Below are 27,967 nucleotides of genomic sequence, written 5' to 3'. Positions count from 1 at the left end.
AAAATGACTTGCGTAAAATTGCGTGCGCTATTCCTGGTGTGTATTTTGTGGTGATTTTATGTTTACATTTTTTCTCTCAGCTTTATCTACACCATAATGGTAAAATATGAAAAATAATAAAAATTAATCAAAACAAGTTTTATTTTGGGGAATAAAATCAATCAATCAACATTAGTAATTTTTAAACATTTAATCTTGTATCGATTCTTCCACACATACATGCAGATCTTTCTCGAAGCTTTTAACTTTTCTTTTTCTACATTTTCAAAAGTTGTAGGTAGCTGTTCCGTCATTCTCTTTTTCACCACGTGGTTTTTCATACATAGCATTTGAAAATTTGTCACCCCCGCCTGCTTCGTCCCGTTTCTTTTGCTGTGGACAAATTATAAACACAAAAAAAAGAACAATTTTAAGCTTCAGAAACAATATTTCATTAACTCACATTTATCTTAATTTAAGACCGTTAATCCAATACAAAATCGACACACAACACAATACACGTTTCCCACTGTGTCAATGTGATGTTATGTGTGTTGGAATGAGCTCACTTTACCTTACCTGTGTACCCTCTCTTTCCAGATATTGGATGTCATGGCTCTCCATTCTTAAAAAAAAATAATAATGAACAAAATCGAATGAAACAGCTTCAAATAAAGAACAAAATACCAAATACGGAACGTTTCGGGCTCAAAACCTTTCTTCGACCAATAACGAAGACAATAAAAACATTAATACATCACTTCTGTCTTATATGCAAGTAAAAGGATCTTATAATCTTGAAATCTCGTTCATTTTCCTAGCCGTTATATTCACTTTTGTTCATTACTTTTTTTACAGTCGAATGTCCACAGCCTCTAGCAGCTTAATATCACTTTCCATTCTTCACAATCTATTGTAGACTCATAACGTTCTTTAAATCTCATCTCAGTCATTTCCTTGATGCTAAATTATTTTGTTCATTTCATGATCCTTCCTCTTTCTCTTTTTCTTTCAAATATCCCTTGGTCGTTCTGTTTAACATTCAATTACCCCTTCCTCTTTCTCTTTTTCTTTCCAATACCCCTTCCTCTTTTTCTTTTTCTTTCAAATACCCCTTCCTCTTTTTCTTTTTCTTTCAAATACCCCTTCCTCTTTCTCTTTTTCTTTCAAATACCCCTTCCTCTTTCTCTTTTTCTTTCAAATACCTACTTCTCTCTTTCTCTTTTTCTTTAAAATATTCCTTCCTCTTCCTCTTTTTCTTTCAACTTTTCCTTCCATTGCGTTTTTTTTTCTCTCTCTCTAAAATGATTTCCGTGTTTTCTGACATAGCCAAAACATGAGATTTTCCTTTTCTTCATATCGTTGTTAGAAGTAATACTTTTCTGATTTCTTAATTTTAGATTCGCTTTCGAAATCTGTTTTAGCACGGGCAATACTGAGGGAGTGAGTTACATAATTACAGGTGTCGCTGATTTAGAAGCAACAATCTTCCTTTCTCATCTCCTCGCTACATGTGTATCTTTGTAGTAACCTTATTCAGTCCGAAGTATATTCCCGTTTCTGTAACGTGATACAGACTTGCTTCTTTACTTTTTGAGAAGAAACAAATCTTTAAGGGGCGGTTTGGGTCTAATTATTAGGAAAATCCTTCGAAAAATTGATTTTGAGATTTTTGTGGAAATTGATATTTTATTACCCTAGAAATAATATAATTGAAGTCCTAATTCTTAAAGTAGACTATAAAGGCACGAAAAACACAGTCGAAAATGGTACAGACAGTAAGAAAAATGCGAAAAAACGGGAAGCTATTTTGCTATTTTCTCAAAATGTCATATTTCTAAGGGTATGGGATACTGTGTCAAATGTTTCTCTGAATCTATTCAATGAAATTGTATGACAATTTCCACAGTTATCCCAGAGATAATGTATTGTGTCACCATAGAGAGATTTTTATGATAAGATATGTGAATTTTGAATTATAATCCTAATTCTGAATTTTCAACATCAATTTTGTCATAACATTTTGATTCTCAACTTTGTAATGATCTAATAAATATTCCATAAGCTAAAGCCGTAAAATCTCTCTATGGTGACACACTATGGTACAACGTTGACAAGAGGGAAGAATATGGAGGCCATTCCTTCATTAGTTTTTGTGGAACGTTTGCCACAAGATTGTTATATTTTTTTTTATGTCAGACCCCCAAATTAGATCGCAAAATGGGTATCAACACAGATAATTAAAATTTGTCACCATAAATGTTGTTTTTTAACCTATAACGACGATACAGAATGATTAAAACCGCCCAATATTGGTAATTAATTTTTTTTTTGAAAAGACCCAAACCCTCCCTTAAAAATGTGAGCTTTTATATTGCACAATATGCGCTTATTAATTTTCTAAAAGCTCTTTAAATTTAAACATGGTGCGACTATGTGTTCTTGTGGTTCGACTCGCGTTCGAATCGGAAGGTCCTGGTTTCGAGCCTCATTCGGCGCTTAGTTGAGTCCTTCTTTCATCGTACTCAGGTATAAAATGAGTACCTTGCCGTTAACGTCTTTGTCTCTGTCGGAAAAAAATGTGATATTGGCTAACAGGCGTCATGTCTCGTTCTGCATGTTACGTAGCAATGACTATCCCGCACAAATCTTTGGGCCTCTTTTTCGCTCACGAAGTGCCCTAATTCGCGTCAAAATATGGGACGAAGCCGTTTCGTATATGCTATTTTAAAAAATTAATTACGACGCTGTTTATCGATGAATATGACTGAAAGTTGGCACACAGTTAGAAAAAAGGTCATTTTAGATTATGTCAAGCGACAAAACTCGTGCAATTACCAGAAGACCGTTAAAAATAGATTTTTACTCTTTGGAGTAAAATATTTCTAAAACTACCGGGCGTGGAGGTTTTGTCGCTGACAAGGTAATACATGAACATTTCTTCTTTTTGGTTGCACAATTTCATATGAATATGACGAGTACTTTTCCCGTATTTTACAAAACACCATCCTAATTTGCTCTTCAAGTTTCAATCTTTTAATCCACTTTTTACGCAAGATACAACCAGAGGTCGAAAAAAAATGCCGAAAAAGCGTCCCATATTTTCGCGTTTTTTTCCTCTTTGCGGGTCATCCAAATAAATGACACCTTTGAAACTGCATAACTTGTTTATTTATGAATGGATTTTCAAAATTCAAAAACATTTTTACTCAATGGAGATAGGGCTTTGATTTTAGACAAAAAATTTCCTCAAAAAGAGAAAAAAACATTTTTCATAGTCATTGCTAATGTTACGTGCTGCTGTTGGTCAGGGATAGAATCCCCCTGTAAAGCGCTCTGAGCACGTTTAGTGGATATTGCACTATATGAAAGTCCATTATTTTTTATAAAAGCTCAAAGCTCAAGCACCATTTAACATTTTTTTTTCGACAGAGACAACGCTGTTAGCGCCAGATACTCATTTTACAAGGTGAGAGAATGAGAGTAAAGGATTCAACTTTGCACGGTCGCAACGCACTGTATATCGCCACAAAAACCCACCTTTATTTCAATTATCGATCAAAGTCAATAACTCTCAATCCCGAATGTTTGAGAAATCTTGAAAAGTTTGATGGTCATCCTTATTGACCAATATTTGAAGTAAAAACTTCATAGAATTTTTAAAATCATTTTTTTGTTTTATCAGAGAACAGCAGAACAATTAAAAGTTCCTTAATGTCGGAATGTGCTATTAAAGTCTTTCGAGTCGAGATGGTGTCCACTCCAGTGTTAATGAAAAGACCCTTGGCTTCAAGCGTAGCAAATGATGATAAAGAAGAAGAAGAAGAAGAAGAAGAAGAAGAAGAAGAAGAAGAAGAAGAAGAAGAAGAAGAAGAAGAAGAAGAAGAAGAAGAAGAAGAAGAAGAAAAATGCTTGCCGGCAGACAACGGTCTAAACTATACAAACTGTGATCACCACACAATTCAGACAAATTATCTTGCACCAGTGCCTGATCCCCATTTCTTCCGTCTTATAAAGCAAATGCAGCAGCAAAATTTAAACAATGATGACTTCATAAAAAAAACATTAATCAGGATTATCCACATTAGTATAAGTTTACTTCGAATATAAAGAAAACACTCTTAAACCATTGTATTCTGTGCAAAACTTTTTAAAAATTGGGATCTCCAGGAAAAAAGGATATAACACTAACATTGGTCAAGAGATATTTCATAAATGATAGGCACCTGACGATTGACACAAGACTGACACATTTACGATAATAATTAGTATCTTTATTTGATCATCATTACAACTCTGCCGTACTATGGAAAAAAAACCCATATCTAAAAATTTGGCCAGAAAACTAGTCCTTCAAATATCGTTAGATTTAAATGACCCTCATCTTGGCAAAAGAAAATAACAACTCTCAAACCTGGGATTTCGCGAAGTAGAACAATGCATATCATTATCTTGGGGTTAGTTAATACTAATCAGCGGATTTTACCTGCGGAGTGATAAGTCACAAATATATCATAAATCACGAATAAATAGGTCTTGTGTCAATAAAATAATGAATATATCGATAACTTGATAGTTGTTGCAAAGAATGGTCTGCTTTTTATTATTATTATCATTATTATTATTATTATTATTATTATTATTATTATTATTATTATTATTATATATTATTATTATTATTATATATTATTATTATTATGTATATTATTATTTATTATTATTATTATTATTATTATTATTTATTATTATTATTATGTTATTATTATTAGTCATTATTATATTATTATTATCGTCATTATTATTATTATTATTATTATTATTATTTTTTATTATAATAATAATATAATAATAATAATAATAATAATAATAATAATAAATAATAATAATAATAATAAATAATAATAATAATAATAATAATATATAATAATAAATAATACACACAAAACTATGTGCAACCTTTAACATTTAAATTTTGATTTTTAAAAAGAGAATGTAGTGAGGACTTATCGACAAACTTATCGAAAAACAGCGAAAAAAGAGCTCGTCGTCATCGTCTTCTTCTTCTTCTTCTTCTTCTTCTTCTTCTTCTTCTTCTTCTTCTTCTTCTTCTTCTTCTTCTTCTTCTTCTTCTTCTTCTTCATCATCTTTTGCTACGCCTTTAATATAACCTTTTACTAACCTTAGAATAATCAACTCCAAATCTGAGAGGCTTCTTGATGCGCTCTGGCAAAAAGATGAGTGGGTAGATTGAATCACATGGTGCGATCAGAAGATCGGGATCGACATCACTTGGCTTTGTGGCCCCTGTGGAACAAGTAGCATTGAACTATCAAGAATGTTTAACAGTAAACTGAAATCAATCTATCAATTACCCTCAAGATATATGCGGCCCTTTGTTCCAATAGAAATCTCAACAAACTCAGTGGTCACGGATCGTAAGTCTTCAATATAACATTGTCGACTATGATGTGTCATTGAATTTTTTACAAATGTACACACGTGATGGATTATTGGTCTGTATCACACATTGGCGCCCTGTTTATTTATTTGTTTTTATGGGTTTTACGATGCTTGCAGCACTTTAAGGCCATTTCGGCGCCAGTAAAAAGAGAAGATTGTATCTAGATCTAAAGTTAAAAGCATCTAAGAAAAAGTAATTCAGAAAAGTGAGTTGATAATAACAAGAAATGAAGTGAGTAGGAAAGGACCAAAAACAAAGAGAATAAAAATTTCGCGGCTGCGATGGGGGCTCGAACCCGCGACCTTACTGGTATGACAACTCGGCCTGGCTCTACTGTCTGAGCTATCTCCACCACTGATTTATTCTCTATTGTCTTCTGGTACTTCCCTACTCACTTCATTTCTTGCTAGGGAAAAAGTGAAACAAATGAGGCCTGTTCAAATTGGATTCAATAGTCTGATGTCACGTCGCCCAGCAACGGCGGCCATCGTGGTTCTAAACAAAGAAAATCTGTACTTTTTATTCTTCATGCTGGCTAGAACTTTTCATATGTCTTGTGATCAGAATGTGTAAAAGTCAAACCATGATCATATTTATAATTTTTTTTCTCCTCTGGATCCACTTTTATGCTCGTTTGAGAAATATTTCATAAGGGCGTCCGCCATTGTTCCGATAGTTTAGAGCCAGTTACTAAGTTACCATGAATCAATACAAAGGAAGTGACGTTACGACTGTTGAAGCCTATAGGGAATAGAAGATCCACGATCCGTCCATCAATGTTGCCTTTTTTTTTTGACATAACCTAAAAGTCCCATGCAGACGCAAGGAAATGATCGCGCTACAGAGGATACACTCAAATGCTTAAAAGTCCAATTTTTAATGTTTATTAATTATCAATCTCTCTTTAAATTAGGTGTAATATAGTCCATGGCTTGGAACAGCGTTGTCGAGAGAGAAAAAAATGTAATAGCGCCTTATAGGCATCACATTTCGTCCGATTTAAGTGTTGTTCTTAGAATTGTCAATTGGTCGTTTTAATGACAGATTAAAACTAAATTTACAAGATATATGGATTTTTACTCTTAATTCTGTCCTTTCCGGCCGTTTTCAGAAAATTTCTCCAAAAATTCACACCAAACTAATATAAAAAGCTCTATATTTTCCCCACTCAAGCACAAAAGCAGTGAGCCAGTGATACAATATTTTTTTCAGCAAAACGATCACTACAACACAGTGTTAAATTGATATAATTATAGACTATAAACACACATTTTTCTTAAAGTTTTGTGATGTACAAAAGAAATAGAATGAGAAAATGTTGGCTTTATCTATTTTTCTGTGGCTTGTTTAGCATTGTTTGCAAAATTAATAGGGAATTCCTGTTGCCATTGGTCTTTGGATCCCATGCAAAGCGATGTGAGAACAGATAGTGGATTTTTTCTATATTGATGCTATTCGCTTAATTAAATACTCATAACATCCGCCAGCCGGATATAACCTAACAACACACACAAAGCAATGTGCAACCTTAAACGTTTATAGTCTGATTAATATGATTTACTGAGAAGCACTCAAAAATGGCTGGCTAAAAATCAATAACCAAGAGCTGAGTAACATCGATTTCGTTATATCGATATAGAGCTAAATCTTCAGAAATATGACCCATCGTCTCAAAACGGTATTTTGTCGGCATGGCATGAACAAGATGCTGAAAGGTCAATTTTAAGCTTAACTGGTTAAGAAAACGAAATTTCGGTTTTCAGCACTTTAAAATTCTATATTGTTTTTCTTCAATAATACATACATGGACTCAACCCCAAGTCTGATGTTTTTGGTCATATATTCTATTCTCAGTACTTTGATCATCCCGACTTAATACCGTTTTGAGACGGCGGGTCACAAATGATAGGACGTACCGGTGGCAAAGCTGACCACGATTCCAACGAAGTTACAAGTCATGACTGCAATGGTACTGTACCATAGATATGATACAGAGTAGAGAGGATAAGCCCAGGACCTGGAAATTTCAGGAGGAAAAAGGAATATGATTACAAAATCTCAAAGTTCCTATCAATATTGAGATGGTGATGTTGAACCCGATATCTATTTTTCTCAATGGCAAGCCACGAGAAGTGGTAGAAGTCGTGGGCAGCAACAGTGGTAACAGTAGTAGTAGTAGTAGTAGTAGTAGTAGTAGTAGTAATGAGTAGAGTAGTAGATAGTAGAAAGAGTAGTAGTAGTATAAGTAGTACTAGTAGTAGTAGTAGTAGTAGTAGTAGTAGTAGTAGTAGTAGTAGTAGTAGTAGTAGTAGTAGAGTAGTAGTAGGTAGTAGTAGTAGTAGTAGTAGTAGTAAGTAGTAGTAGTAGTAGTAGTAGTAGTTAGTAGTAGTAAGTAGTAGTAGTAGTAGTAATGTAGTAGTAGTAGAGTGTAGGTAGTAGTAGTAGTAGTAGTAGTAGTAGTAGTGTAGTAATAGTAGTAGTAGTAGTAGTAGTAGTAGTAGTATTATTATTATTATTATTATTATTATTAGTAGTAGGAGTAGTAGTAGTTGTAGTAATGGTAGTAGTTGTAGTAGTAGTAGTAGCAGTAGTAGTAGTTGTTGTTTTGTTGTAGTCGTCGTAACATTTGTAACAACAGCATTAGTAGTGGTAGTTGTAGTAGTAGTAGTAGTAGTAGTAGTAGTAGTAGTAGTAGTAGTAGTAGTAGTAGTAGTAGTAGTAGTAGTAGTAGTAGTAGTGGTGGTAACAACAGGAGTGGTAGTAGTAATTGGTTCTGGTGATGTTGTTGTCGAATAAGGATAATGCGTTTGAAGATGAACTGGAAGACAAAAGTGGGGAAATATATAAGGGTCACCTTTCAGGTTCTTCCGCAGGTAACACTGTGGCATTCACCGCATTAGCTCTACTTGTTGAGAAAGCGGTAACATTGCATTGATCTGTGAATCGTAGAGCCTTCTCATGAATAGGCTTGTCAATCTGGGCACCTGTTCCGATCCAGAACATGAATATTAGGCTGACGAAGAGACCCGAATAGGCTCCCTGTGAGGATTTAAAGAATTGATACAATAGACATGAGATGAAATAAAATAGTCTCCACAAACCATATATGTTAGACATCATGTCAATTTGGTAATGGATCGGTATTACTAGATGAACATTGACGTCATTCAGCTCTTTGTTGTTGTTTTTAGACAGCCAGTTTGGCGATTACTTCTCGATTACTTCTGGCGATCACTGAATGATATCAATAAGTTTTTAAAAATATAAACGATGAAGGTTACACACAGTTTTGGGTGTTGGTATTTTATATCCGTCTGGCGGATGTTGTGAGTATTTTACCTAAACGCATATCATCAATAGGCTCGCTGTATGGGGTTAACGAATTGATGCATTAGGTACGATATGACAAAAGATAGTCTTCAAAAACTATAATATGTCCATTGCCCAAAATCGATATGATTAAGGTGTGGACTGACTCTGAATGCTGATACATGTATCTATGGTCACTAATACATAAACTTTAGGTTAAATGTATATGTTATAATGATTATAATGAGGAGAATAAATCATGATTTTCAAATTCCATATATAGGTACAGGGCGTCCCCCAAAAATGTATATATATAGAAATTTCCAATTTCAGATGATTTTAATCTTTATAGTCACTTTTTTCGCAACCACTTCACAGTTCTCAGTATGTTGTGTAATAAAACCTATGTGTATATATATATATATATATATATATATATATATATATATATATATATATGCAGGCCTGATAACCAAAGGCAATTATGGGCTTGATTAAACGTTGTAATTCACTGCTTTTGTATATACTGCTTTTGTTCGTGAGTATTTCCATTATAACAATGAGCCCAAAACAAGCTGGGCCATCAGACCTGAAAATATGTACACGTCGGGAACACTATAAACTTTCACACTAATATTCAAAACCAGTGGGAGAAAAAGGATATCATTTAACGATAGCAGCAACAGCAGCAGCAGCAGCAGTAGTAGTAGTAGTAGTAGTAGTAGTAGTAGTAGTAGTAGTAGTAGTAGTAGTAGTAGTAGTAGTAGTAGTAGTAGTAGTAGTAGTAACAGTAGTAGTAATAGTAGTAGTAATAGTAGAAATAGTAGCAATGGGTAAAAAAATTAGCAGCAGCAGCAGTAGTTGTAGTAGTATTCGTAGTAGTTGTAATATTAGTAACAGAGGTCGAAATAAGAGTTATAATAATAGTAATAGTATTGAAGGTCTATATTCATCAAAATAGAAATAGTAATATATAATATAAACAACTTTTGAGCAAGTTATATAGAGAAGTACAATTTGCCACATGTATTACCCATTTATTTGCCCAGGGGTAGAACATTCCAAGAGTGAACAAGCCTAATACTGGACCTCCAATCATACCAAATAGAGACAGGGCTGCCTGGAATTAAAAATAGAATATGGAAGTACAGTTTCATATGTACATGTTTTCAACTAAAACATTAATATAATTTATAATAAATATAATTTTCCTGTGACGGCATATTTGATTTGGTTCCCGCATCCAGATAAACTTCTTTTTTCTTTATTACATTGGTTCGGGTTTTCTAACTGTCTAGTAATTGTATCAGCATAATATCAAAACAAAGCAATAAAATACAAAACAAAATAAATAAATAAAAAACTAACTAAAAACAACAAACTATCAAACAAACAAACAAAAAAAGAAAAAAATCCCAAACAAAACAACAACAAAAACAAAAACAAACAAAAATAAACCGGACTTTATTTGCTTACAGATATATTGGTAGTACACCTTATGTACGTTAAACTAGGTTGTCTGCTTTTTTGTCAGACATTTGGACAACAGCGGCTTCCATGATTTTCACGCGACTGTATAATATAGCTCTGCTCTTATAATCAAAATTTGAATATGATCATTCCAAATTGGAAATACACAATCCTTTAAAAAATTATGAAACTTGATCCTTTCCCACTATCCAGCCAAACCCCGTTTTAGCTTAATAAGGGGAAAAAACTTTGTACATACAAAAAAATCAGATTTAATAAAAAAGGGATTATCTCCCTCTAATGGTGGCATACGATAATAAGTTTTTCGTTATGGAGGAACAAATTCTGGCAAAAAAACAAACAAAAACAAAAAAACAAAAAAACAAACAAAACAAAACAAAAACAAACAAACAAACAAACAAACAAAAAACTTGCATCGAATTAGGTTTCAAGTTTATCTATTTATTGAGTTAGTAATATTTGCAAACAGCTGCTCGAAATGAAAACAGCATAGTTAAATTAAAAGAAAGTCCATATGACCGTTGAGCAGCAGCAGCAACGGTAGAAACAGCAACAACAACAACAAAAACAACAACAACAGTAACTAGAACAAAATTCAGGGTCATATAAATTTAGATGTTGGGAATAACAGAAGCAATACGGGTGATACTGACAGAAAAACCTCTGACCCTAGCAGCCTGTTCTTAAGTTATGCATTTTTATATACTATATCATTCCACTCGGCTGATGTGTAAAAAGATATTGGTTTTAATAAGCTGTAACGAAGCACGGTAAATCTGTTATATTTCATGATTTAAAATATCTTAATTCTCACTCATTGTTGATCTAGAAATTTATGATCAGCTTTTGGAAGAAGTATTTCCAGGACTTTAAAAGTAGCAAATTTTGACGCCAAAAAATCTATAAATTAAAATGAAATCAGTATAACCACTGAGATGTAGACGTGAGCTTATGTACAGTGCAACATTCACAGAAGATGCTCAAAGAGCTAAAACATCCAGCAAGACGCGACGTTATAAATTTTGGTGGTGTTCCAAAATTGACCCAATTTTTCCATTGAGTCAACGCTGTTTATCGACCAAGTACCCATTTACACCTGATAATAACGAGGAAATGTCAATAAAGAACCTTTTTCAAGAAATCAACTTTGCACTATCGACAACGGGACTCAAACCCGGGACCTTCAGGTAACTAGCCGAGTGTCATATACCAGAGAACTATAAAACCGTACACATATGTATTATCACTGACCTGTAAAACACTTCCTAGTTGCGAGGCAACAAACGTCAGTCCCAGACAGATACCCCCGAATATAAAAGCTGGAAAATATAGAAAGAAAAAGCAAAAAAACAAGTTAGGTTCCGGGGCAAAAAAAAGAGAAGTTTTTCAGAGCTTTAGTCCCATGGAGACGAAGTTTATTCTGGCTTCTGTACCGTTAAACCATAGTAGTTATTGTCTACTACTACAGTGATAAGATACTTAATCTATCCAATTGATGTCCATCAGATCTCACAGTCCAAGCTAATTAATAACTGCTGAGAGCGCAGAGGGGTAAAAACCCCGGGGCCAAAACGGTCTCTTTAATTGTGAGCGAGTGCTCAACCAACTGGGCTATTGGCTACCTTGTTAGGGTCAAGGTCACCCATAAAATCTGCTTTCATTCAACAACTAGGAATACCGGTATTCAAAATAACTCTTGAATCCTCTTATTTGGGCTTGATAGATTTGTCAAAAGTTGTTACTGCGATCATTCCAAATTGTTAAGATAACATTCGACCTAATAATGAAATGTATTATGAATTCGTGCACATAAGAGCACTTTCTTGAAAACAATGGATATAAAACAATTTGAAATAGGATCTTTGAAAAAGACAACTCACATATAACCTGAGAGTATATTTTTCCATGGTGTTCTTTCATGTCCTTGACAAAGTATGCTTTGATTACGTCTTCCAATATAGCGGCTGATATAGAATTCAATCCAGACGAAATTGTGCTGAAGATGGAAGAACATAATGGCTGTATATAGGTTCAAAAAGAACATATTGACTGTATAGAGGTTCAAAAAGAACATAATGACTGTATATAGGTTCAAAAAGAACATAATGGCTGTATATAGGTTCAAAGATATAAAAAATATATAACTGGACATTGGCACAAACGAATAAAGTTCATAAACCAAGCAAAAATTTAAATATGCAATAACCAAATCGTTGTCTTTCATTCTCACAGTAAATTTCACAATGTTGGATTCCCTCCTGCAAAAGAGATATGAGAGAAGCACCACGAAATAAAGGGGGAGTAAAACGAAAAACACCACCCTCCCTCCCCCCAGAAAACGAACAAAATCAAAACCTAGAACAAAATAAAGCAAAATAAACTAACACACACACACACACACACACACACATATATATATATAATATATATATATATATATATAATATATATACGGAGAGAGAGAGGGAGAGAAAGAAAAAAGAGAGAGAGAGAGAGAGAGAGAGAGAGAGAGAGAGAGAGAGAGAGAGAGAGAGAGAGAGAGAGAGAGAGAGAGAGAGAGGGAGAATTAGCGAAGAGAGGAATATTATTATATATAAAGGCAAATTTATTTTATTTCACCAATTATACTATGAGGTTGTCTCGAGAAAAGACCGACTGCATCTAAGTTTAGTGCGCTACCAGTTTAGCAATCTGGACCCCTTGTAGAAAACTTGAGCTGAGAGAGAGAGAGAGAAGAGAGAGAGAGAGAGAGAGAGAGAGAGAGAGAGAGAGAGAGAGAGAGAGAGAGAGAGAGAGAGTGGCGAACTGATAAAAACACCGGTGGATTACTCTGAATGTCAAGTTTTCAATATCACAGATCATAGGAATAGTAAGAACACCTGGAGAAGTCTGTGTCCCTATTGTAAATCACTTTGAATCCTTCCATTAACTCTCTGTTTAGAGATCATCGCTGATTTCGCTCGGCTGTCTAGACTGTTATTCATCATGACTATATTCCAGACCTGCCAACCTTTACAAATTGATACCAGTGACTCTCCAACCTCCATTCCAAACTCGCCTCATTGATGACGGAATAATACTATAACTACCTGCAATAACCCAAATCTGGAGGAAAAATTCAGAATTTGGCCAAATTCCACTTTAAGCAGGTGGTACTACATAAACTAAACTTAAACTAGTGAACGGAACAAATGCTACCTAAATTTAAAAAATAATTGAAAAGGGATAACATGCAGACAAATGAGTAAGAATATCTATGTTTAATAGAAAAAAAAATTGGTGGGGGAGGAGGGGGGGGTCTAAAATTAAAAATTCAGAACAGCTATAAAGAAACTAGGGACTGCAGTCCTTCTAAAAGAATTTTCACTTATTTCAAAACCACTCGACGCTCATGTCGCTTTATTGCCGCCCTACATATCGCTTATCTCGTAGTGGATACTGTCTGACTGAAAAGAAATAGGTCAATGACCATAAATCTTGCAAACGAATGGATTTTCTTTAATTTCGTAGATTTCATGTGACTCTCCTATGTCAAAGAATTATTTGACTTAACATTGTTGATACAGAAAAAAAACCCAGGGAAACTCTTGCTTTCAACGATGAGAACAGTTCGATTGTTTGATTATCGGATGTGTAAATAACAAATACTAGTTAAACGGGTTTAAGGTTTGTCCCCTGATTAGTCAAATGGTTTACCTACCTGAGTGCTCCACTGAAAAGGCCGGCAACAAACAAACCAGGCAACCCAGGCATATGAGCCAGAATGTCCATCACAAACATGGGGAGAAGCTGATGAACACAAATATTGACACAGTCAACAATAGAATTTATCCTGTCCGTTTTTAAAAATGTTTAATAGTAGGATATCCCGAACTTTTTCTGTTGACACTCGCTTTCGGATCGGAAGGTCTTGGGTTCGAGCCTCGCTTGGCGTATATTTGAGAGTCCTTGGAAAAGGCTCTTTGCTCACATTCTCTCACCGAAATCAGGTGTAAAACGAGTACCTGGCCGCCCACAGCGTTGTCTCTGTCGGAAAAAAATGTGTAATATCGCCAAATAGGCGTCAATGTCTCGTTCTTCATGTTACGTGTGGATGTTGGTCAGGGACCCTTTGTAAAGCGCTTTGAGCACGTGAAGTGGATATCGCGTTTTATAAAAGCTCAAGTTTTTTACCATTACCCATCGATACCAATATCAATAATCAAATTCAAACGAACTCTTGCGTCCTCTTCAAATGGACGTAATAACATTTTCAACGGAAGTCGTGTTGAACTATTTTTGACAACTTAGGGAGGGATGTATTTTAATCGATCCACTTCTATTAAAAAGTAAAAAAGGCATTTTTTTAGAATGCACAGGTATGTATATCAAGGTAGTCATTCACACTTCAGTCGAATTGGATAATAAATTGCTTCATTCGAGGACAAAACGTCTAGACCAGTGTTTTGCTATCATTGTAAATTATATTTACTTACTGACCACGCTCAACATGCCTTGACTTTGCCATATAAGAAAGTACCATATCGTTTACAGATTGCAAGCGCCGTTTGTCATGCCATATTCGGATTTTCGTTAAAAGTACATGTTTTGGGGATTTTTTTTTCTTTTTGGTTTTTTAAATTTTAATCCTGAATTTTTAATGTGGCAGCACGTTTTCCATTCTTTATCTTCTGGTGACTTAATCTTGGGCTTTCAAACAAATAATCATAATCTTTACAATGAAATTATAGCTATAGTCGACGTATGCATATATGCAGGTCTGACATCCAAACTCACTTATGGGCCTAGTTTAACATTGTTGTAATGTACTTTGCGTCATTTTTTTGTTGAGATTTCCATTAAAACAATGAGCCCATAAGGAATTGGGTTATCAGACCTGCAAATAAGTGCACGTCGACTATAGCAAAATCCACCCTGTCCCATGTTCTTAAATCTCCTTGATTACATTATAGGGATTAAAATAAAATCTCCCGATAAAGAATTGGAATTTTTTTGTTTTGTTTTTTTAAGAGTTTTACGGCACTTGCAACACATTAAGGTCATATCAGCGCCAGTAAAAAGGAAGAAAATGGGATAGTAAAAAGTTCTAGAATTACAATTAAAGCACAAAAGAAAAGGTAAGACAAAGGGGAATTGGTTCAAATAGGGAACAGATGTAGATTCCAAGAGCACACCGTCAAAGTACTTTGAGATCACCTAAAAGTCTCATCCAGACACAAGCACAGGTCCCAACTAAGAGGAATACACTCAAATGTTTACCAATCATATAATATAATATATAAACTAAACATAATAAAATGCATAACAGAGAGATGATTAACAAGGAAAAAAATATCATCTCCCAAAACTATAAATATACATTCGACTGTTTCCCTCCCAGCCAAGGAACTCCTGCCAGGATCAGGACAAAACTAAGTAATCTCATTCCAAGACAATGATAGGAAACAATTGGAAAACGGGTATGGGCGGATAGAAGACACAGCATGTACCTCCCTGCCCACTATGGGAGGTCAGGATCCCCACCCAGAAAGAATTGGAAAGCTCATTAATCACCCACCCACTGTCAACAGTAAGAGTTTGTATTGTTTTACAAGTTGTTGAACAATCATATAGTACTTGGGCAGCACCAACACAGGGATAATCGGTATTCAAATATTCTAAAACGCTATAATGAAATATACAGGGTGTCCTTAAAGTCGTTCCCTGATTTCAAAGACTTATTATTTTTACACTATTTTAGATAACTAAATCTGGTTTTCACCGTCTTCTAAGGAAAAGCCATACATTTATGCCCATTACAGTCATAGACCCACTCTACATCACTGAATTTACCAAAATCAACACGAACTTAAAAGACCACATTTTTCTCTCCTTCTATTTTAGAATGGCAACAGTGCGACAAAAATCGCTTGGTCGACGGGAGTGTGATTAATCTCTGACTATGTATCTAGGCAAGTTTAGATTATTTAGAGAATTTGCGAAGCTGCACTGCGGTTGACGCCTGGGTTATTCTAGTCTTCTCTTGGAATAGACCCTAGAGACAAATTTCCCCTATGGGATAAATAAAGGGAATTTCTTTTTTTTTTAATTATCCTATTTTTTAAAAATCGTTTTCCTTTTAATCGTCTACAAACTGGTCTATAAAAAGTTGTTGGGCTATCTTTGACGATTTTGTTTCATGCAATCACATTACAAAAAAAAAAAAGATTTGTGTCACACTTTTGCCATTCCGAAATAGAAGGAAAGAAAAATGTTGTATTTTAAGTTCAGGTTGATTTTGCTAAATTTGATGATGTAATGTGGTTTTACGATTAATGGGCATAAATTTATTTATGACGTTTCCTCATAAGATGGCAAAAACCAGATGTAAATATCTATTTCGGTTTTAGAATAATTTGTATATTAAATCAGGGAAAGACTTTATGAACACTCAATACTTTAATGTCACCATAATCCACTGTAATCATTTTCGTGTATAAATTATTGCTACTCACTTGGTTGGAGTCTGTGACAAAGTCAGCCTTGAGGGGATCACATCTCTCATAGAAAGCACTCATTACGAGGCCAATGATGCAACCCAGGATCATGATGAGGCTTAGCCCTGGCATGTTAACCCACATAGCCCTGGAAACGTGAAATCGAAAATTTCAGATGTTTTTACTCTGGAAACAGTATGGGATGATTTTAAAAAAAAAATCTCTATGTTTATTCAAGACCTAAAATGGTGTCACAATTCTAGGAAATTTCAATGTAAATGTGTGTGTGTGTGTGTTTGTGTGTGTGTGTGTGCGTGTGTGTGTGTGTGTGCTTACGTATGTATGCATGCATATATGGATGGAAGGATGAATGGATGGATGGATGGATGGATTGATGGATGGATGGATGGAGGGATTTATATATGTATGTATGAATGTATGTATCATAAAATGAAATATTCTCATATTATAGCCGATACGATCGTTTCAGTGCTCTTGCATGCCCTCCAGTCGACAGAGAATCGTATATTAAAGAAAAAAATCTCTATCAACCCCAATAGTAATATTTCCATTATTTATTTCTATAAATAATTGCCTCAGAATAAATAAGGTGCAATTTAATTTTATATCCGATGTCTGTTTCCAAGCGATAGTATATCAACTTTTAAAAACTGAATATCTCTAAAATATTGGTTGAAAAATCCGAATCTGGAGGAAAAATTCTGAATTTGGCCAAACTTGGCCACAAAAAAAATATGTATATGCTCGAACCCGGGACCTTTTGGGTCACAGTACAACAATGCCTTAACCACTCGGCCACTTCGCCCCCCCCCCCCCCCTTCTGTATATTACCGATTAAATCTGAAAGAATGGCAGGCTGATATATTACGGACGTTCTGTGGAAAAGCGCCATTTTAAAACTTTGGCCTGAAAACCTGTCCTTCAAATATCGATCGATTAAAATGACCCTCGTCTTGTCAAAAACACTTAAACCAGGGAATTCCTTGAAGGTTTGAGAAGTTTTGACAGGATGAGAGTAATTTTAATCGAAATTTTGAAGGGTCATTTTGATCAATATTTGAAGGGTCATTTTGAAAGGTTATTTTGAAGGGTCCTTTTTGAACGGTCATTTTGAAGGACGTGTTTTCTGGCCAACATTTTAAAACTCTTTTTTTTAAAAATTATTATTCAGAGAATGCCAGTGTATGTTAAATATCCTATTGAGACTTTTACAGTGGTTCTTACACTTGGGCCTTCTTCAGACTTGAACACGTGATGCATCTCTGGATTTGGGCCTGGTTTGCTCCAAACACGGCCACCCACGTGAAGTAACAACCAATAGTCAGAGTCCAGAAACTGTGACGTACTGCGGGGTCTGCACGGAAACTGTGTCAGGAGAGGAGCGAAAGAGACAACAAAGCATTAAATAATCGAACAATTAGACGGAAGCATAGAAGCGTAGCATCAATACTGGTGTCTTATGAAAAGTAACTAATAATTGCTATTGTCCGTAAAAAACCTAAATAAACTCAGGCTCCATGAGCCATACAATAGCTCTTGGTGACTATACTACTAAACCAGTGATCAATTGGGCAATAATCAGTGGTCAGTTGACCATTTGGTGGCATTACCTATATTTAAAAGGGAATTTCCACGTTTGACTTTATAATTAACCTGTTGTCAATCCTATGTATGTCCTTATAAACTTGACTATGGTATTTATGTGGTCGTGGAAGTGTGGTCAGCTGGTCAGGAGTTGGTCATTCGGTCAATGATCCTGATAACAACCCTACGATTCATCTGAAAAAGCAATGCTTCAAACATTGATCTAATTTTCATTTGCAATAATCTATATTCTTTGAAACATCGTGTTCCAAAACATATTGACTTTATGATTGCTAAGGAGTGGTCATGTCTTGGTCAGTTTGAGTATTTCGCCCAATTGTAGCATCAGCTTTATACCTCAGAGCTGACCATAGTTCGAATTCCAAGATTACAATGTGTATTTTAACTACACACAGTTGTAGCCAATTCTTTTTTAAATGAAAAAGCCCCCACAAAAACTTGAGCTTTAATATAGTGCAATATCCACAAAACGTGCTCAAAGCACATTACTAAGGATCTCTGATCAACAGGAACACGTAACATGTAGAACGAGATATGACGCCTGTAAGGCGATAATACAATTTTTTCCCGACAGAGACAACGCTGTTAACGACCTGGTACTCATTTTACACCTAAGTATAGTAAAATAATATGTGAGTAAAGAGTCTTTTACAAGGACTCAACAATGCGCCGAGCGAGGCTCGAACCCAGGACCTTCCGATCCGAAAGCGAGTGTTATATCATTAGACCACATAGCCGCACAGTGGTCATTTTATGGTCAATGAAGAGCTGAATCGTAATAGCAACGTGTGAATGTGTTGTTTTATGTAAAGCAAAACAAATCCTGGTATGCATTTTTGCCATCGATGAAATTCTGAAGTTTTTTTTATAATTATCATTTTTTAAAAAATATTTTTTGTTTGTTTTTTTTTAACCTCAGGCAAGGGAGACACCCTATGTTTGTCGTTACTTTGCCAATTTAGATTTATCTCCGTCTTTTAAATACGACAATAAGTATTTATTTATTGTTGCCGATCTGTCTATGTTCTATGGTAAATAGACGGTTTTAATTAGTGGTCAGTTTGTGATCACCCCGGTAATTTGTCAAGGCGGTTCTATTATCATTAACTGTTTGTATGGCCACTCTCTTCATTGTTACCAATTTTCATGTTTTTACCACAATATGCACAATTTTGGTCCTAACTTGCTCCTCTCTCTCTCTCTCTCTCTCTCTCTCTCTCTCTCTCTCTCTCTCTCTCTCTCTCTCTCTCTCTCTCTCTCTCTCTCTCTTCCAGCCTCGTCATGCATTATATTTTAAGCTTATGATTCCGAGCAAATATCAACAAATATCTACATGTGTTGAATCCCCCCAAAAAATGTAGTTCATTCACGTTGTTGACTCACTCTGTAAACCAAACCCGCTGCGTCCGCTTAGCCGACTCCCACACGGTGTTCCAGTCTCCGACCACGATGCATCCTTGAATAAGCACTGTAAACAATCCAATGAACATCATTACCACTTGGAACGTGTCTGTCCATAACACGGCTTTCATGCCTCCCTGGGAAAAGAGTGGAAATGATCGTCATGTATTGAGAGAATACGTTCGATGCACGCGGCAGGCCCTTGTCGTTATGTTGTTGTTAAGGGTTTCACGGCGCTGCGGCACATTAAGGCCAGTAAAAAAGGGAGATAATGAGATGGTCAAAAATTCTAGATTTACAATTAAAAAGAGCCCAAATAGGGAACAGATGTAGATTCCAAGAGCAACGATCAATAATACACTGTACCCTACTTAGTTTGTGATCACTTAAAAGTCTCATCTCGAGACAAGCACAGATCCACATTAAAAGGAATACACCAAAAAAAAAATATATAACAGTATATTATAAAGAGATGACTACAAGGAAGAAAAATCATTTCCCAAAACTATAACTATACATTTGACTGTTTTTCTCCCAGCCAAGTATTCCAGCCATGACAAAACCAAGTAATCTCATTCCAAGACAAAGACAGAGAGCAAGTTGCAAAACAGATATAGATAGAATGCGCTTGGCCAAGGAGTTCACAACATTGCCATCCGGAAGTATAACGGATCATCACACAAACTCTGTGTAACCATGAACTTTTAAAGTCTGGTTAATACAGTTTAGTGAGAACAACTCACAAACGCGGATGGCAAAAACAATAACAAAGGCCTGAGTGACGTCATCTGCATACTATCTATAGGGGGAATATGAGAAACAATAAGTGCCTCCCTGCCACAATGAGTGGCCAAGAGGACCCCAACCAGGCTTCAATCAATGGGAGCGATCTATATTAACTTTCCATGTACTCGAGGTCATTGGTCACATTGCAAAATGTGCTCAAAGTGACCCACATAGTGAAAAATGCTCACATGTATGTCCATGTAAAACATAAATATGTATGACCCTGTAAAACATAATATATGTATGACCCAAGCCTTATAATTATTTGGCTATAAATCAGTATTCATCAATCGAATCGCCCCGACGTAGTACTTTTTTGTGGAGATGAGTCATTATGGCCAATTAACAATATTATAATAGCAACTGCTTACTACGATTTGGGCAGGTGGCAAAATCGAGTCCTTGGAAAAGGCTCTCTTTACTCACATTCATTCACCGTACTCAGGTTTTAAAAAAGTGCCTGGCCCTAAACAGCGGTGTCTCTGTCGAAAAGAATTGTAATAGACAGGACTGACATGTCGTGTCCTACATATTAATTGTTGGACAATCCTCTATTATACAGAGAGGACGACATGTCTTATCTGACATACTAATTGTTGGATAATACTCTTATAGAGGACTGACATGTCTTGTCTTAGATATAAATTGTTGGATAATACTCTATACAGAGAGGACTGGCCTGTCTTGTCTTAGATATAAATTGTTGGATAATACTCCTTTACAGAGAGGACTGGCATGTCTTTCTTACTGACTAATTGTTGGATAATACTCTATACAGAGAGGACTGCCTGTCTTGTCTTAGATATAAATTGTTGGATAATACTCCTTTATAGAGAGGACTGACATGTCTTGTCTTACGTATAATTGTTGATAATACTCTATACAGAGAGGACTGGCCTGTCTTGTCTTAGATATAAATTGTTGGATAATACTCCTTTACAGAGAGGACTGGCATGTCTTGTCTTACGTATTAATTGTTGGATAATACTCTATACAGAGAGGACTGGCCTGTCTTGTCTTAGATATAAATTGTTGGATAATACTCCTTTATAGAGAGGACTGACATGTCATGTCTTACGTATTAATTGTTGGATAATACTCTATACAGAGAGGACTGACATGTCTTGTCTTAGATATAAATTGTTGGATAATACTCTTTTATAGAGAGGAATGACATGTCTTGTCCTTAATATTAATTGTTGGATAATATAATACTCGAGTTCTTTTTTTTTTTTTTTTGTTCCGCAAAACATACACGTAACATACGCGATTTTAAAGATTTTTATAATTCATGGCAGCTGATCATTCATGTTCGCTGTCTGTTTCAACTAAATGCTTTCTTCTTTTCTTTGTCTTATAAACCCAGAAATTCATTTACCCGACAAGTGGCCTATTTCAAATCTCAACAACGCAAACTCCAATAACGCGAGACGACGCGATTGTACAAACTTGACTTTGTTTGATTTCACACAGGATATCGTTCAAAATAGAGGCATGTCATAAGTTATGGAGCGAGCATCCGGACATCTGTCTAGGAACAAAACATATAACTATGTGAATCGTAAAAATCGAATTTAATAAAAAATTAACTTAGTCAACAAGTCTCAAACATTATAAACGCCCATTTGTTAAAACTACTAATGTAAAAATAGTAAAACTTGAATTTAACATCAATAATATTACGACGAAATGATTTCAGTGACTGTTAATGGCGTTAGGGGTTCTATAATTATAATGGCTTTTCCTTGTTGGAAAGTAAATAAGTATTCTAATCAAATGATACTTACAAAGGCGGTGTACAGGGTGCAGACCACGGCTATGGAGACAATGGCACCCCACAGGGAGAACCCAGTGACTGAGGATAGAAAGAAGTGAACGAAATTATTAGAAACTTTGGATTTAAAAAAAGTTTAGTGTCAAAAGTGGCGTTGATGATGATAACGATGATGATGATGATGATGATGATGATGATGATGATGATGTTTTATTATTAACATTTGTACTCAGCAAAGCTCTCCTCTCTCTCTCTCTCTCTCTCCCTCTCTCTCTCTCTCTCTCCCTCTCTCTCTCTCTCTCCTCTCTCTCTCTCTCTCTCTCTCTCTCTCTCTCTCTCTCTCTCACTCTCCGCCTCTCTTCATTTCCTATCTCCGTGACATCTTGATAAAAGCGCAAAATACCCCACTTGCGGTCTAAATGTTCTATTCACCACATAAGCTTGTGGTAATTATAAAACTCTTTCTGAGCCATTATCCACTAAACTGCCAGAATACGGCAAAAGACACTTTAGCCGAAAAACGTTTACTTCAACTCTCGATCCATTTAAAATGATCCCCAAATTGTCACAAAAAAAACTCTCAATCCTGAAATCTTTTTGAAGTCTCATTTTGTCAAGCTAATTGTCATTATCATCAATGATATTTGAATTATCAGTTTTCAGGCAAAAAAGAGCATTCCTGTTATATTGTTAAATAATAATAGATAAATAAATTCCCTTTATTCATCCACAAAGGGAAATTTGTCTTTAGGGTTTATTCCAAGGTAAGACTGGAATACCCAGGCGTCAGCAGCACTGCAGAGCCGCAAAGTGAGCTAGGGCGAGGTGAATTGCTCAAGGCCACACAACGAGGCAGGTAGTCGAACTCGGTGCCTTTTGGGTACCAAGTACGAAGCAAAGATCGTACCGCTGAGCCACTTTGCCCCTACCTGTAGATAAATGCCTGTAATAATGTTTATCTGTTTTGGACACTACATCTCTATATTCGACGCTAGGAACTACACTATCAGCGTTCCAATAGGATTCAGTAGTCTGATGTTACGTCCGCCCAGCAACGAGCAGCTTGGTTCTAAACAAAGAAAATCGGTGCTTCGTATTCTTCATGCTGGCTAGAACTTTTTCACATGTCATGTGATCAGACTGTATAAAAGTCGAAACATGATCAGAGATATAATGTTTTTTCTTCTCTGGATACACCTTTATGCTCGCCGGAGAAGTATTTCGTAAGGGCGTCCGCCATTGTTCCGATAATTAGAACCAGTTACTAAGTCATTACGTCATTACGAGGATAGTGAAGTCACGACTTTTGAACCCTATTGTGGTATACCATACCTGCATTGAGGGCAAGACTAGGGGCGTACAGCACAAGAGCCATGTAAAGTATCTGTTGAAATTAACGTTTTAACTTAGAGTTAATATCAGTATTATTTCATCCTCCTCGCTCCTCCCGCTTCGCTCCTACTCTTCCTCGTCCAGCTCCTCATCCTATTCTTTATCCTCCTCTCCCTCTCCTTCTCTTTCTCCTCCCCCTCCTTCTCTTGATCACCATCATCAGCATCATCATCATCATCATCATCATCATCATCATCATCACCATCATCATCATCATCATCTTCATCATCATCATCTTCATCATCATCATAGCCATCAACATCATCATAATCATCGTCTTTATCACCATCATCATCAGCAAAAAAAAATACCATTGTCTCCAACTCTTCTTCGATATCGCTACTGAACAAAGCGCAGCGGGGGGAACCAATCAACCGCCATCAACACAGTGTTATCAATCTCACCATCTTCATCACGCCAATAACCAACACCTGGTTATCAACATTAACCCTTTATCCAAATAATAAATTCTCTTCTTATTTATATCGCCATAACTACAAAGAGAGCAATGATAAGGGTGGGACTCTTACTGCTCACGTAATGGATGTCATTTCAGATTAGATTAAAAATGAAACTCGCTGGTAAAGGATTAACTCTCTCCTTACCAACCACTTTCCCATTCCCCAAAATGTCATACCCGCCCAAAATAAAATGGGGATGATCTATTACGTTTCCATGTGCTCGGGCTCATTGGTCACATTGCAAAATGCGCTCAAAGTGACCCACATAGTGAAAAGTGGTCACAGTTTTCGAACTATCCAATATCACAATTGGTAATTTTGTTCAGCTTGACACATGGTATGTTTACAACTTTCTTTAACAAAGTAGGGTGTTTACATTGATTAAGAAATATCCAATCCTTGGACAGCAACAAATCATGTGATCGATGGCCCGGTTGGACGAAAACCTGAATATAGATCGCTCCCATTGAGTACGCTAAAATATAATTTTATTCAGCAAAACAAGCTGTACTAGACAGCACAGAGTTCACATCATCATCATCATCATCATCATCATCATCATCATCATCATCATCCTCATCATCATCATCATCATCTTCATCATCATCATCACAATCATCATCATTGCCTTTTTCACCCCGGGTCTCTCCATACAAGCCTTCACATAACTATCACAAAAATTGGGTAGCCCTATTCGTCCTTAAGGTCGAATAGCATCAACCGCCATTGCCGTCCGTAAGGACAAATAATGTTGCTTGCACTATTCGTACTTCACACTACAGCTGGGCACTATTCCGTTTCTGTTTGTACTGAGCTAGATTCGATTCTACGTAATTACATGATATATCCGTATCGTCTTAAATTTTTTTGTTAGTGAGTCAAATAATCAGTTGAGTGTGTATATATATATATATATATATATATATATATATATATATATATATATATATATAATATATATGTGTGTGTGTGTGTGTGTGCGTGTATGTGTTAGTTTCGTGTGTGTGTGTGTTTGTGGGGGGGGGGGGTTGTTGTTTTTTTGGTTTTCTGTGTGTGTGTGTGGGGGGGGGGAGGGGGGGAGGGGGGGGGGGTTGTTGTTTTTTTTTTTGTTGTTGTTGTTCTGGGATATGATTTTTTTTCCCAGAATGGTGATCGTTTCCTTATTAGGAACTATTTTCGTGTTCTCCTTTTGTCAAGTATCCCATTCAAATGCCTGCTCGAAAGTTTGGGTTGGTTGGGCACAGAGGAAGATTCGTCAGGTATTCTTTTCTTTTTTCCTTTTCTTTCTTTTTTGGGGAGTGGGGGGTAGGGGGGGGGCTTGATTTTTAAATTTTTTTCTTCTTCTTCTTTAAAAAAAGGGTTTTTTTGTTGTGTATGTGTGTGTGTGGCGGGGGGGGGGGGGTTGCCTTAATTACATTTTTTCTATCTATGATAGTGGTTTAACACTCAATAACTATTTGTTTTAAATGACTAGTATTAAAACTGTCAAAAATATTATATTAGTCATAGTAATATAAGCAGCCCAAAAACATCTCTTAAGAAGCAGTTTTTTTAAAATATTATAATCTTGATTATTCAGTGAGGGCCATCAATATTGGCTTGAATTTAGCCAGCATTTTTCATTTATTTGAACAATGTCGATACATGTCCTTTAACTTCAGAAAATTTTGTTATAAGTTGTACCGTATTGAGAAGACGAGCTGTATAACAGAATTGTAGATTTAATTCACGGAGAATTCAATGCGTTAGTGGCAGTGAACGAGGTAATGGTATAGACGGTATGGAATTTGGCGGCTTTACAACACGCAAATTAATTCCAAAGCCGAAAGCACAACGTTGCATTTAATCTAATTTACATATACGATGTCAAATATATTAAAGATTAATAAAGGACACTAATACCAAGTCCTCAATATTTTCAGTACTTCATTCGTTAGCTAATACTATTAAGTATTTGGTATCCACTTTTGCCCTGACGAGAAGTTAGAATGTCGACGGGCTGGGCTTTAAAATGTCTACGGGTTGAAACTGGGTGAAATAGGATGATACAGAACATAAAAGCCCAGTTCGGCCTAAGAACAATAATTTGCCTATGTTCTTAAACTCAGAACAAGGGGTAATGTTGTCAGGGGTGTTGGGGTTGTTGTTTTGATCTGGGTAGGGGTCTAATAAGGCTGATAAAGGTACGATTACCGGCCAAAAACAAATTCCTAACTTTAGTTTTAAATTAAAAAATAAAAAGATGGAAATATATACATAAAAAGCTTGATATATTTTAAACAATGGTTACAAGAAAAATAAATCCACGATTTGTATCAATAATTCTGTACTCAAAAAACTTTGTATGCAAATTTTGTATTCCAGATGTGTAATTTGGCTTATCACCATTCAAGGTGGTATTTCAATAGATATTTTTACAACTAACGTGTGCCTATGTACGCAGTGATACAGACCTGCCAAGCATTCGACTTATTGTGTTATAGTGGAAAAAAAGAATACCATTTCGAAAGGGGTTTGTGCTGCATTGTAGGTTAACAAAGCATCCACAAACACGCAGGTCTGACATCCGAACCCACTTATGGGCCTAGTTTAACATTGTTGTATAATGCGTCATTTTTTTGAGATTTCCATTATAGCAATGAGCCCATAAGGAAATGGTTATCAGACCTGAAATTAAGTAACGTCGATCCACATCAATTTTAAAACCATCATCATCATTACCACAAGCACTTTTACAACATAATCATTACCATCCGAATCGCTACCATAATAAATATCAACACCACAATCAATATCACTACAATAGCATTATACCTACCATTAGATCAGTGACACCACCACTACCATCATCTCATCATCGTCGAAACAAGAACACCATCACTGCAATTTCTACCATTGTCACAAATACTAACGAGAGTTTTTCTATAGCGCAATATCCGCTCGAAGTCTCAAAGCGCTTTACAGGGTGTCACAGGCCAACAGCAACACTTAACATCCTACATGGTGTCTGTTAGGCGATATTACATTTTTTCAGACAGAACAACGCAGTTAACGGCCTGGTACTTATTTTAAACCTGAGTACGGTAAAAGTGGACTCAACTATAAGCCGAGTGAGGCTCGAACCCAGGATTTTCCAATCCGATCCGAAAGCGAGTGTCATACCACAAGACCACATAGCGGCACATTCTTCTTCCTTTTTTCACACTTTTCTTTGTTTCCTCTGTCGGGTTGTCACTGCTCCTTCTCTGTCTATTCCTCTCTTTCATGATCTTCTTCTTCTTCTTCTCTCTCTCTCTCTCTCTCTCTCTCTCTCTCTCTCTCTCTCTCTCTCTCTCTCTACCTCCATGATTCCCACCACCACCACCGCCTCAATATCTCGATTCATTACCATAGCAAGCTCACGACGGAAACTTTTTAGGTCTTCCGAATGTATTTTAATTCTTCGGTGGTTGGCAACTCTTAAGTCGTACAGGCGGCCAGGAAGTGTATGTTTTTTTAAAGGGGATTATAATTTATGATGTTGCAGTCGCGGGGTGCGGTGTAATCTGTGTCGTTGTCCCCTTTTGTAATTTTTTTCTTTTCTTTTCCTTTTTTAAAAACAATAATGGATCAGAGAAGGTGACACCATATCCCAGATGAAACGCGTTTGAGACCACTCAGACATAGAGAAAGATAGATAGATAGATAAATAGATAGATAGATAGATAGAGAGAGTAGAGAGAGAGAGAGAGAGAGGAGAGAGAGAAGAGAAAAGAGAGAAGAGAGAGAGAGGTGCCAGAATAAAAGAGGAAGATAGCGAGATAAAGAGGAG

General features: G+C 35.9%; 1 protein-coding gene across 2 annotated transcripts in view; it reads right to left on the bottom strand.

The window, feature by feature from the left end:
- Window positions 1-246: 246 nt before the first annotated feature.
- LOC144973178 (sodium-coupled monocarboxylate transporter 1-like) overlaps window positions 247-27,967 on the bottom strand; it is an 80,671-nt gene continuing 52,950 nt past the window's right edge. For both annotated transcript variants that reach the window (XM_078915306.1, XM_078915307.1), the window contains exons 4-16: window positions 23,636-23,687; window positions 22,317-22,384; window positions 19,726-19,880; window positions 17,962-18,102; window positions 16,735-16,864; window positions 13,941-14,029; window positions 12,121-12,236; window positions 11,492-11,559; window positions 9,783-9,869; window positions 8,295-8,479; window positions 7,357-7,457; window positions 5,159-5,283; window positions 247-372 (exon numbers count right to left, since the gene is read on the bottom strand). In XM_078915306.1, coding sequence (XP_078771432.1) covers window positions 265-372; window positions 5,159-5,283; window positions 7,357-7,457; window positions 8,295-8,479; window positions 9,783-9,869; window positions 11,492-11,559; window positions 12,121-12,236; window positions 13,941-14,029; window positions 16,735-16,864; window positions 17,962-18,102; window positions 19,726-19,880; window positions 22,317-22,384; window positions 23,636-23,687 — 1,425 coding nt within the window. In that variant the 3' untranslated portion in view covers window positions 247-264. The remainder of the gene's footprint in view (window positions 373-5,158; window positions 5,284-7,356; window positions 7,458-8,294; window positions 8,480-9,782; window positions 9,870-11,491; window positions 11,560-12,120; window positions 12,237-13,940; window positions 14,030-16,734; window positions 16,865-17,961; window positions 18,103-19,725; window positions 19,881-22,316; window positions 22,385-23,635; window positions 23,688-27,967) is intronic.

The sequence above is a fragment of the Berghia stephanieae genome, chromosome 5, assembly GCF_034508935.2.
Source record: "Berghia stephanieae isolate SIO BIC M18660-M18661 chromosome 5, UCSD_Bste_1.3, whole genome shotgun sequence".
NCBI lineage: Eukaryota > Metazoa > Mollusca > Gastropoda > Nudibranchia > Aeolidiidae > Berghia > Berghia stephanieae.
Note: the sequence above shows the minus strand (reverse complement) of the source record. Positions and strands in the feature narration are given on the sequence as shown.